General features: G+C 31.4%; 1 protein-coding gene across 1 annotated transcript in view; it reads right to left on the bottom strand.

Annotated features, from left to right (window-relative positions):
* Nucleotides 1-7,072: 7,072 nt before the first annotated feature.
* The window catches only part of LOC118071989 (LIM domain only protein 3-like), a 47,664-nt gene continuing 41,455 nt past the window's right edge, over nucleotides 7,073-13,281 (bottom strand). The window contains exon 6 of the mRNA XM_035091523.1: nucleotides 7,073-8,179. Within this exon, the coding sequence (XP_034947414.1) occupies nucleotides 8,024-8,179 (156 nt within the window). The 3' untranslated portion in view covers nucleotides 7,073-8,023. The remainder of the gene's footprint in view (nucleotides 8,180-13,281) is intronic.

The raw sequence follows: 13,281 nt of genomic DNA, 5'->3' as shown, positions 1-13,281 counted from the left end.
GTTAATATTTAATAATTTACGAAACAAAGTAATATGTGAAAAAGTATTTTTTTATTGAAAAACTCTATCAAAATTTCTTCATAAAAAGAAACAAAATTTTGTGCAAATTTCGATTCAGTGCTAGTTTTTCCATTTATTTATCATAAAATAGCCTGAAGTTATAAACTTTTTTTCACAAAGATGAGAAAAATACAAGAAAAATAAACATAAACACATACTACCCTCGAGATTGTACTCTGAAGTACCCTGGCTTCTCATAACTCGTCAAGGTGAGGTTGTTAGCACCAGCCGTGTTGGATCCCAACACAAGCTATTGTCCGCTGAAGAGAGTGTATAAGTGTTAGTTTATTGTTATCCACTACCCAGTGGGCAAGTTTTACATATTTTAAGTTGGCCCATAGAATTCGAGTCTATGTTTGACACTTATATAAACGAAAGATTTAACCTTCACAAAAAAATTTGTTGAAGTTTTATAAAAAGGTACAAAAACTCATTGTCACTTTTTGTTAAAAATAGAGCTATTTCTATAAAATCAAATATTTCATATGTTTTTTTTTATGTACAGGTGATACATCGGTTTCAAAGTTTATATGAAGATGAACTCTTACAATCAATTATTTATCGAACTTGGTCTTAAATTAGGTCATTTGAGATTTACCAAATTCAGGTCATAAAATGGAATGGATTGTTTCCAGTACGTAAAGATTCGTCTGGAAGATTTGGTGGTTCATTCAGAATGTTTTATGCTTCGTTGAATCCTATGGTTTGGAATTAATGGCTCTTCGTTATTAACAGGAGTTTCTTCAACTTTGAAAAGTCTTAAATTTACTGAGAAATATCCAGTGAAATGAAAAACAAAAGGTAAGTAATAAAAAGTACTATTTCAGTTTTATTTACTTTGAGTAGTTTATTTTAACTGTTCACGATATTACAAAAAATTAATTTTTTTCATGAAATATAAAATAAAAATATATAATAATTTTTTTAACAGATGTGTTCATGCACATACGATTATGATCTAAGATTGACGATGGATTATTGATCATGGAAGTTCTTGAGCCGTTTGGTTTGAAATCTCGAACTTGATAAAAAATCCAATGTCGAATAAGACTAAAGGGTAAGTAAAAGAAATAAAAGATATAAGGTTATAACTCTTAGTAATATCGTGCTTGTCGCGATTATTTCACAAAATTGACCCTTCTTTCTATGTTTCTTCGTTAAGTCACCCCTTATGATATTTTTTTCTCACCCTTATATTCAACTTTTTTCTTTTCTTTTTCTGAAACACTCGACAAGTTCCTATATAAGAAATGCAGACACAGCAAATAATATTATGAATTACTTGTGAGTCTCTCAAGACACATTATCGTTTGCAATTAAAGGAAAGAGTACCATCCTTTGGGATAAAAGGGATGATCCGACAGGGGATAGAATATTAAGAATAAGAAGGGTGTAAAAGAGTAGTTATCGTAAATTCTTAATTCGAATCGCAGCGTAAAAGTAAAAGTTGCTTGACTTCGTGGCAAACATTGGCAATAACAGTACTAACTTTCTTACGTTAATGATGCTGTTATACATTCTTTCAAAGGGTTTACATAAAGGAAAGGGTTATATAGACAGAGAAAAGGAATTTAGAGCTACGCGAATGTGAAACCTGGAGAATAAAGTCACTGATGGGAGCTTCTTCTAGAGTTTAACTAAGATAACTTCACTTGTTTCCTTAAATACTTGGAGATACGCTAGCGTCAAATTGGCTTCATCCCTTCGTTATTCTATTTAATTTTCATTTTCTTGAATTAAACTTTTAAGAATATAGAGTGAACAATTTATTAAAATTATAGAGATTTATTAATGACTAGATTCATTTTGGGTTATCAGATTATTATGAATTTTGAAATAGCTTAAAAAATAATGAAAAATTGCAGAAAATAATTGTTGAAGCTAATTGTAATGTAAATGTGAATGAAGAAATAACTTGTAGGTACGAATTAGTCAAACTAACAAAAGGGTTAACTTTGGAAGTTACCCCCATGGGTGTCCTCTCGTTCAGTGGCCGCAATCGCGTCTCGAATGCGATCCACAATTCCACAAATGGGGCGGTTCGAGACGCAGAACAAAAGATGTAATAATTCTGCGACCCCTTTCTAGTTTCTCTCGCTGCTCTTTCTCTTTTACTCTTGTTGTAACTACCTCCGGTTACCATAACCCTCTTTCGGGAAACCAACATCGTGCTCCTTCCTCCTTTTGTTGTCAAGACAAACAAGAATCGTTTGCTCTTCATGCAGCTACGACGCGTTCAGAGATCCAGGGTGGAATTTTAATTACACGAATATCAACAGCCTATTCCTAACTCTCATCAATTTAGGAATTTATCTCAATTTTGAAACTTTTTAAATTTCTCATCGATGAATATTTTCTGTTGGAACATTTAATTACCTCAATTTATTGTTTGATAGTTTAAATATCAGTAATAGAATTTAAATTTTCATTTAAACTAAAACAATTTCAATTATGTAGAAAGTTACATCTCCCCAATTATTTCTCTTTGTACAAACTACAAGTGAATTTTAAGATTGGCTAAAAAGACGAGTTATTGTGTGGCATTTTGTTGAAAAATGGTTCAATTTTCTTTGACAATCGACAACGTCTCGCTTGGGTGCTAAACAATACTCGGCGGATTCAATAAAACCGCGACAATACCAAGGGAGAAAACGCTGGGTTTCCGGCTGTTCTGCGTGGCAGGCAGTGGCGTCGTTGCTGTGAGAATGGGAAACACCGTGCCTCGGTAATTTGAATGAAAAGACGAAAGACAATGCGTTCGGGAAAGGGATAGGAGAATGTCAGTAACGCAAGAGATAGAGACTAAAAGGGGTGGGAGTGGGTGAAAACAACCGCAGAATCAAATTAGGGGTGGGACAACTGTAGTTTGTAATTATATTTACAAGTGGTCGTACTCGCGAAACAAAAGCCCTACCTAAAACCATTCTTCAGGCTCTTTTATCTCCATAATTCTAGCAATACACCTTTAGGCAATTTTTAAGCTCAAGATTGCTCGGTTCCTCTTGTCATTATCCTTAAAAAGCATTAAATCTTTTTTAAGTAAATTAATTAATCGATATTAATTACATAAAAACAATTACATTACTTTTTTATTTTTTACTTTTTGTGGATGAATTACATGACTATGTAATTAGAAAATAATTCATTAGTATTAATTTGTTAGAATTAAAGACAAATGATTTGTAGTAAATAGATTAAAACGGTTTTTCAATTAAACTAAAAAACAAATTTTCTTACAGGTTTTCCGATAGAGTCTTTTCTAAAGGCTTCTATGTCACAAAACCGAGGGTAACATTTTTATAAAGGAAACTGGAGAGAAACATTAATAATGATATAATGGAATAAAAGAAGAAAATTAAATCAAGAGTATATTTGCACTGGTAAAGAAAGTGAATACTATGAAAGAGGGAGTAGCAATATCACCGGAAATGAGCATGGAAAGAAGGAAAAAAATGCTGACGCAGGTACTCAAAGTATATTCACATAGGATGTTAGATGAAAAAAGAGAAAGAGAAAAAACAGTATGACCCTTGAGGCGAGAGTACTACCTTGAATATTATGGATAGAAACGTTTTAGGAAAGGAGGGCGTAAGGTATTTCTGGACATAGCAAAATGAAAAGATAGTTGTCGTTCTTTTCCTTTCTTCAATCTATCTATATACATATCAATTTCGTTGCCTGACATTTTTCATGCTTTCTATATGTTTACTGTCGTCCACTTTTGATATTTTCTTACATCTCTTTATGGATAGTCTGAGATTCTTGTATAAATTTTTTCTTATGTGCATTCAGTTGTGTGATTGAAAAGGAGATGCTCTTCTGAATGCTGAGATTCCAAGTTTTATTTTAACTTGATCAAATATTTAATGAAAAAAAGGCAAATTAAATATTAATTTTCAATACGTTAAAGCTTAAATAGACATTTATTTTGTTCAGTATAATGATTTCAATTGTTTGAAAGAATATCTATAGTATTTTAATTCCTACCCCTTGGTACTTTTTGCTCGACAATGTGTCCCACGAGCAATCGGAGTCCAGCGAGGCGAGAATGAAAAGTAAAGAAACAACAGGGAGACTATCGCTTGGAAAAAATCAGAATTAAAAGAAAGGTCAGAGATAGGATAGAAATTTTTTAAAGCTTTACTCGACTATCAACACTGTTGTCAAATACCCTGTTTTGAAATTGCTCTAATTAAAATAATTCTTTTAAAATTGAATACGTTTTTAAACATTAAATTATTAAAAAAAAAAAAACAAATCTTTGATTTGTTGCAAGAATAAGTAATTTTTTACTTTACTTGCAAGAGTTGGACAAAAGATCTGGAAGAAATAAAAAAGTATAACAATTTAATGAAACTTTGGCCTTCCTTAAAGAAAGCCACCTGAGGGAATGCAAAGACGAAAGAAAAAATATATAATATTGCAACGTTTTAATAAACTGAGTTAGGCAATCAAGGAAGGACATTAAAAAGCTTTGTTGTTTTAACGACCGTTTTACGCGTGCTTAAATCACACTTCGCAAGTCTCACTCCCTTCGAGAAACCTCTCGAGGTGGTAGTTGTGAGTACCAGGTTGAAGTATGGATACACAATGCTAGAATAGAAATATTTTTATAAGAGTTATGGAAATGAAAAAAATGTGAAAACTTTCTTTTCAACCCCTCTGTGTCAACTCACCCCCTCCTCATTCTACTATTCTCCCTGGGGTAGCTTTTTACCTTTTATACTTTAGGCGGGTGCAGGGAACACGCATCAGCCACCCGGATATTATTTCAGTCCGCGCATATTTCCGTAAATGAATTTTATGAAAACAATTTTTACTTTTTTAATTAATCGCTGTTATTTGCTCATCCTTGATTTTTACTCATATATTTTTTCTCTTTCTAAAACTTTCAACGTCAGATTCATAAATTTTATACATCCCTTTTTTTTTATTTTATTACATTTGAATAATTCCAAAAGTAACTTTATATAAAAAAATTGAACGTAATTAAATTTAAATTGTTTTATTATGATTGAATGAAAAAAAAATGATTATTAAATAATCAAATTAAATAAAAATAAATTTAAATACGATTTGGTTTGCCAGCATAACTAACTTCATTCTAGATATGTTAGAATCTCATTCAAACAATCAGACCTATTACAATAACTTCTAAATGGAGAGTTAAAAAAAAATGAAGATTAAATAGCAAAATAAATCAAACAATCAGTCGTTTCATATTTCATGAACTTAAACGGTCGCGTGATGGATAGACATTTACTAAAAAGAAAAACTAAATAATAAAAAGTAAAAGTTTAAAATCTATCAAAAGACTGACTCACGTGAACCTTACCAAGTGTTGAGGTATGACAAATGACAGCCACTCGAAGTAAATTGGTAATTTTTCTCAAGCTCTTGCTAGCAGTAATCATTGGCAATTAGTATACGGCGCACCCTCTATAAATGTTATTTATAGCAAGTGATTATCTACGGGCACGCCTAACTGCAAAGGTATACTGCTGCTGAATGTTGATCTCTGCATAATTCAATTAATATTCTTATTAAAAGAATATCATTGTACTCTTTATCTGAATTATCACATTATCAATCTAAAAGAAACAATTATTAACTTATCATTTGCAAGTGATTGTAACAGGTTTGATTTTATTGTTTTAAGAAAAATATTCATGGGTGTGTGGTGTTAGATATTAGCAAAAAAGTTATTGATTAAAATGTGCAGGCTTGAGCAAGCAAAAATAGCAAGTGATTTTTTTTATTACTCTCGTGTAATTTTATTGGATTGTTGCATTAGTAATTGCAAAAATGTAACATTTATTTTAAAATTATTAACGATGTGGTAAAGCGTGAATTCCCTGTTGATAAAAATTGTCTAATTTTGAATGAAACAATAATTTTAGGTTCTTGCACTATTGTAAAGACTTATTCAACTACCCAACACTTAGGAAGAACCTTGGTCCAGAATAGGAGATTCGATTTTCTGCTACTTAGATTTTTATTTGCACCCAAAATGGGATAATGGTTAAAAAAACATTAGAATCTGATTCTGCTAGTTTTTGAAAAATGTTTACCTACTCAGGGTTAGTTTTTTTTTAAAAAGTTTTCATTCTTAATTAAGAATAAAATCATAATTATTTTAGGCATAGAAATATTGAAGTGGATTATGAAATATATTGTGTACATGAATTTCGTGTGTTGAAATACGCGTCGACATCATAAATTCGCGATGTTCAGCTGAATTTCGAGTCAATTCGTGCGAATCAAGATTACTGAGGTCTTGTACGATGCTTTTTGCCTCCACACGCCCCAATAGAGTTGGATTCAAGCTTCTCTTGAATACACAATGCGATTTATCCGTTTCACTCGCGGTATATAACACAAAGGGCCACGAGTGCTTGTATGATTGGTAAATTATTGACGTAGATTTTGTTCAACCAATCACGTAGGAACCTTAAATATTTGAAAGGAAACAAGTATGAAGAACGTTATAGGATCCTCAACAGTTTCATATAATAAAAGACATGAGAAATATTGGAAGAGCTGGGGAAATCGAGTGTGGAAATACGTTATTGAAGATATGACATTAAAATTTTATGGTTATATTAGCATTTTTATACTACAGATAACAATATTATTAACATCTGAACAATTCTCTGTTTCAATCAATGAAAGATTTCTTTTTTTTTTTGTTTTATTTTTATATCTTTTAAAATTATACAATTATTGAGTATTATACAAAAACAGTTTGAGAAGTTATTACATAAAATATAACATTATTTAATCAACTATCGAATGTTGTAAAACACATTTATTATTATTAGGAAAAATTTTGTTTCCAAAAGAAATAATTTCATTTTATTACTCAGTCACTTTAATGAAATTAGTTTTATAAATTCATGAAATATAAAACGATGTTACAATATTTTTACAATATTATTATTCAGTTGATTATTATTATAATCAGTTAATAATTTTTTACATGAACAAAAAATCTTTTGTTCTTTTACGTTAATTGAATTACTATAGATATTCAATAGAAGATATACATATTTATTGAATTATTTTCACTATTTATTGATCCAATAATTAGAAACATTCTATTATATATACTTTAATATAATTTGTTATATTTTACATACAATATAAATATTTTGTATATAACAATATCATGGAAGCATTTGTCGCAGGTACGGATGGTTTTAAACCCTCGAATATGTGTGTTCTTTTGTACACAGTAAAGAAATAAAGCATTCAACTCGCTCTCTACCCTCTCCTCCACCTTCTAACACCCCAAAAACTTTGGGTATAACTCAGCCTCGTTATCTGACTCGCAAATAAGGCAACGTAAAAGTTGGCCGCATCAATCTGGCCTCTACGGAGATTCGAAGTTGAAACGACGCTAAGTCACCCTTAACGTATTACACCCCCGGGGGTGCCCGGCGACCGTAGCGGCCGATCTCGATTTATCTACGAATTTACCTCACTCTCTTTCGGCAAATTCGCTCGAGCAAAACTTTGAATTTTATTCTAATATCTTTACTTATTTTTTTTCTTATATTTTCAAATATCTTTTTATTCCAATTTTTAACGAATTTATCTTCTAATGAGCACCAAAATTTTTTTAATAACTTAATTATAAATTAAATTTATATTAAATCTTACTTAATTAATTTTAGACAATTAATATTCTAATTCATTTAAAGACATTCTTAAATTTTATTAAATTCCATACCTGCGATCACAATTTAATTCGCAAATTATTTTCATTTTTCTACTTTTTTTTTTTTGGTATCCAATAATTAACTTTGGTTTTAGTCATTATTTATTTGTGGGTCAATCGAATCAGTAGCAGTTAAGAAAAATTTATCTTTGGCAGCATTAAAGAATTTTTATCTTTCTTCAATTTTTTATAATTCATCATTGCTTCAAGATTCGATCCTATGATTGTATCTTACTTTGGTTGTCATTTGGTGTCGTATGTAGCTTGTGCGTTGATGCCGTTTAAATTATTCATGGGATTTAGAGCGTTATGGGTAGTCGACGTAGCAGGCGTTGGATACCCATTGTGGTTATGGCCAGAGTCTCCGTTTGGTTGTCTCGTTGCGTTACCCTGTGTTACCTACAAAAGACAAAAGAATAATATTTCCATTAGGAACTTGGCCAAGTGTTTTGATATCACAAAAAATTCTTAATAAAAAAATAACTCCAAGATAAATATATACAGTGTCCTCCAAAAGTTAGATGAAATAAGCTATGATTCTTTTCAAAAAAGACTCACTGCAAATCCAGTGTTTTTTTCCTTATAAGATTGAATGATGTAAAAATACCTATTAATAACAATTAAAATGCTACTTATGTGTGCAAAAATCTGTGTAATAATAAGTAATGGTTCATGATCTAGTAGTTAATGCAACATAAATTAATTAAAGAACAAATAAACAAAAAAATAGAATGAATTTGAGTCTGAAGCCCCAAATATGGTAGTTAATTTAATAATTTTGTTTCTATCGACAAGTAAAGTAAGCTACAGTTTAGAAACAAAAGGTCGGAGGAACTTGTATCTTAACTCGGGCGAGTAACTTGACTCAGTGAAAGGTTGGGGGTGCGGAGCCCTCTCGAAGCCATATTTATGTGGAGCGAAAGCTGTAGAATGACTTGAAGCGTAAGAGAAGGGAAAGAGAATTTAGGAGAGATGCTAGGCGAGCCGTTGAAAACTTGAAACTTTCGACTCCTCTGCTTCCCACCTTTTCGAGTCCACCCTCTCTATGAGTGAAGCTTACACGGGCAAGGTGTTAAATTAAACAAGCTTAAAATTTGCAATCATCCCCCTACTTTATACTAACTGAAGACCAAGTTTGCCATTTCGAACTTTCGAATATTCACTCTCGATTATCTCTCTTGAGATGTCTAACTTGCTTTCATTTATTCAAATAATTATTTAAAAAAAAAAACAATTCTTTTAAACTAAGTCTTAGAAGAATGATTATTAGGAAAATTAATATCAATAATGTCTTGTACTTGACAAAAGTACTGCTACACTTAGTTACAGAAATATTTTTTCGCACATTCTATGGGAGTTTAAAGGTGCAATAAAATATAATAAATTTAGCCGTCGTAACTCTTTCTCTGGCAATTGTAGATAAAAGTTGAATAAGTCATAGACTTAATTTACCTCGGCACGAGCCGGTGGCTGTAGTCTTTCTCAGAGATTTCTTAATTACGTAAAAGAGAGAGAGATAGGAAAAAAAGGTACGACAATGCTCAGGCTGGTAGCAATGTAGAAGTCATGCTATGCTAAGGGTTTTCAAAGGGGTGAAAAAGGGACTCGAAGATTTAGGGATTTCTGACGTACTAACATTTCCGCTATGGCGATAAAGAACTTCTCTTTTTGTCATTTTTATCACTATTATTTACGATCTAATTACTCTCACAGACCACATAATTCAGTACGGAAAGACTTGAATCGTTATTGTGGAAAATGAATTGTTTATTTTAAATTCATTCATTGATGATAAAAATGCAAAAGTGATGAATTGTTTTTGTTTTGTGTAGACAAATACATTAGCACCTTTAATGATAATTTCTTTTCCATTTCATTTGTAATCAAAATACTCGCAAGTAAGACATTAATAGGGGGTGGATCGGAAATAGTTGGTGAAACGAAATGCGTAAGAAATAGGAATGGTTCGGGTATGGCTTGGGAATCGCGTGCCATTTGTCTGTTGATCTCTTGGGGTTGTGAACCAACCAGGTGTATATTTCCTCAGCTCTTTTTGCGCGAAAAAATTAGCACGTTTGCAGAAGTTTTAGGAATGTCCGAGTCTGAGAGATAATAAAGAAGAAAAAGTGGTCATTTGTAGAGAAAAGAGTATTCGTGTTCATAGGTCTGTAAGATTAACCATTAGTTAACGATCCTCTAGGGGAAGTTTATTTTTTTCATAGTCTCAGTAGATATATACATAAAAGGTAGAATAAGAAATAAAATTTATTATTATAATGAATGATTGGCAATTAAGTTTGATATAATCCTCTGTCGTGTTGATCCAAGTTGAATCGCAAGCTCATTGTGTTGAGTAATGAGAGTGAAGAGGAGAAAAGGGGAGTGAAAAAGACGCAAGGGCGTAATAATCGTTATAAAAGTGGAGGCTGAAACTTGGAGTTTGCAACAAAACTCATAATCTCACGTAAGCTCGCAAGCTGGACTTTCCCATGCGAGACTCCCTCTTCTTCCCTCGTCCTTGAGTCAGTTCTCTTGGTGCGTTTGTACGCGAGTTTAGGCCCTTATGTGAAATTCAGCTTGCTTAATAATATGCTCATTAGAAGGATGAACTATTTAAATTATAGTTGTATATATTTTTACATTTATATATCGTATGTCTAGACAGTATTTATGGCAATGGTTATTAAAAGAATCGAATATACCAATTTTTACTTTTCAATTAATTCTATCATTTGAAAAAAAAACTAAAACCAATAAGAGCAGTAATTATAACCGAAACATGTCTTTCTATTTTTATTTAATTCTTTATGAGAATAAATGGATGAAACTAATAATAATATAATTTAATATATTCATAGAATACTGTTTAATTTAACTTAGTTAAAGTTCAAAATACATTAATAATTGATGAGCAAATTTCCTGAATAATACATATAAATGTTTAGTCATTAAATAATTAATTAATACAACATTAATAATTATTAAATATTTGCCTAAATAAAATATTGGTTAATATATATATTTTTTTAACTAAAGTTGAATGAGTTTCAGCATTATTGCTTTTAGAGAATGTGGATTGATCTGAAGAAAATTGATTTGTCAATTATAAATAGAGTATTATTAATCTCTTGAATAAATAATTAACAGAATTGGTCCCATAACTGTTTCTATAATAATCATAGTTGTGTAGATACTCATTCAAGGAGTAATTCGACTCACGAGCATTGATCCTCTTAAATTTCCATGTAGCTGCTTCTGAACATTAGCATATTATCTCGTCCCGTCACCAACCCTTAGTATTTCAATCCCCACCCCTTAAAGATCCGTAAAGGACTTTGCAGACACTTGAGAGTTTGTTTTAAAACTCAGATAATCGTTTCGAGCCTTAACTCACCCTCTTACTAACTTACCCTCCAATGTGACTCTCAAGGGTGACATTAGATCAAAATAAAAATCTTGTCCAATTATTTTTCAAAATCCAATACAAGATTTTTATAATTTTTCCCATTTTATTATCTCAAATAATAAATTTCTTACCGTTTTGTTTTTTATTTATATACCACTAGATCTATTTATTTGTCTCTTAAATAAAGTTACGTGATTACCTTCTGAAACATTGGGACAGCTGTCTGTTCACAAGCAATCAGAAAAACTACCCCTCTCAACTTTACCACCCTCAAGTACTCTTCATCCACTTCTCTTCCTTTTCCCTTGCCAAGTCCGGCTTAAGGAAGCATCGTCACCCTGAGATGAGAGTCTCCCTACCCCCCTCTCACAAGTCTCGAACCAGAACGTCTGCCACTTGGTGGTTTTTAAGAACCTTAACGTCTCTCGTTGATTCCGTTATCAAGATCGTACTACTTGGCACTTTGCATTTTGTTACGAACGCTAATTCCCACCTCCAATCTTTTTCATTTTCTTTTTCTCTAGAAACAAGCTTCCTTTTTTTTTTCTATTCAAATATTTTTTCATTTATTACGTTAATTAGGTTGATGTTAATTAATTAGGTTTTCATTTATTAGGTTGGCAAGAAAATATTGAAATACATAAAACAATTTTCAATTCTAATATTTATTTAATTATCTCCAAACTCTAATCTCCAATGCAGTCTCCATGTCCATCAATGACTTGTGTCCACCATGAGAGCAGAGACATTGCAGTAAAATCATAATATTTTATATCCCAGTATTTTTAGATTGTAAAAGTGTTTCACTATTTTCTTGCCAAACTCATATTTAACAAAAGAAAAAAAGAAGTCAAAAGGACGTCTTTTGATTCAGAGTAAAAATGATGTTGTCATCTTGAGAGATGAAAATATAATTGATAGAGTGGAAGCTTAATGAATATAAAGGAGAATCGAAGGTATGATCGTACAGTCGGACACCTTTGAATGGTCATGACGCTCTTATTCAAGTGCCACCCCTATAGTATCGCGAGAGACGTCGAGTGGGATCCGTCAGGGCTTAAGGGTAATAGATGCTTCGACGACATTAGCATGCTACCCCCCGATTATATTGGTATTAACCGTTGACACGTCCTCCCCTCCCAACATCTAACGGCTTATTTTCTACGTCGTTATACACGAGTCATTTATAACATCCCCCTTTCATACTCGAAAACATCAATTTAGGTAAACAATCCCGTCATTCTTTTTTTTTTATTTTATTTCTTTGAAAATAATAAAAATTACATTAATTAAAGCTTCTTCGAATATCTCAACATGAACTAACCATATAAAATGACGTTAAGTTTGTTTAATGGCAAGGGGCTAAAATAAACAGGTTGGAGGGTGGGAAATCAACATTTGCATATTATAAGTAGTACACGTTACTAACAGCGATATCATCAAGCTCGTTATTCTATGCGTGGCTATATATATATATGCAATTCGTGTGAAACTACCCTTCCCATTACACACTCGCCCTCCCTTAGGGAAATCCACCAGCAGTATCGCTTCTATGGTTAGAGATCACGCATCTCTCATCGACTTACTTTTCTCTTATACCTTCAAAATAATTTAATCATTTTTTTACACGTCATAAAATTTATTTTACGATTAACTAGTTTTAATAATTCACTGATTTTACCAAAATTATAGCTATTTATTACTTGGTATTTTCATTTATTTCCAATGATCTGTATCTGATTAAAAAGATTTAATATTACATGTCTTTCGTCTATTTACTTAATTATAATCTAAGTGTAGTGATTAATTTTTACTTCAGTTACTACACAAGATTTATTTTCTTCTAAATTAATGCCTCACTATAATATAACAGTCATATTAATAAGATTCTACCTTCAAAGATTATCAGAATGTTTTATGTAGTTAGAAATTGTGCATTTTAATCTCAACTAATTGTATTTTACGACGGAAAAAATAATGAAGGAAATTATGTGAGACTGGAAATAGTGATATTGTTAAGTAGAATAAGTGAAGCTTTGGTCAGTCAACATAAAATAATAATTTATTTGTTATAGATTGTGTCATCTTTATATTA

The sequence above is a fragment of the Chelonus insularis genome, unplaced genomic scaffold, assembly GCF_013357705.1.
Source record: "Chelonus insularis isolate UGA/USDA-ARS -01 unplaced genomic scaffold, ASM1335770v1 contig_88_pilon, whole genome shotgun sequence".
Lineage (NCBI taxonomy): Eukaryota > Metazoa > Arthropoda > Insecta > Hymenoptera > Braconidae > Chelonus > Chelonus insularis.
Note: the sequence above shows the minus strand (reverse complement) of the source record. Positions and strands in the feature narration are given on the sequence as shown.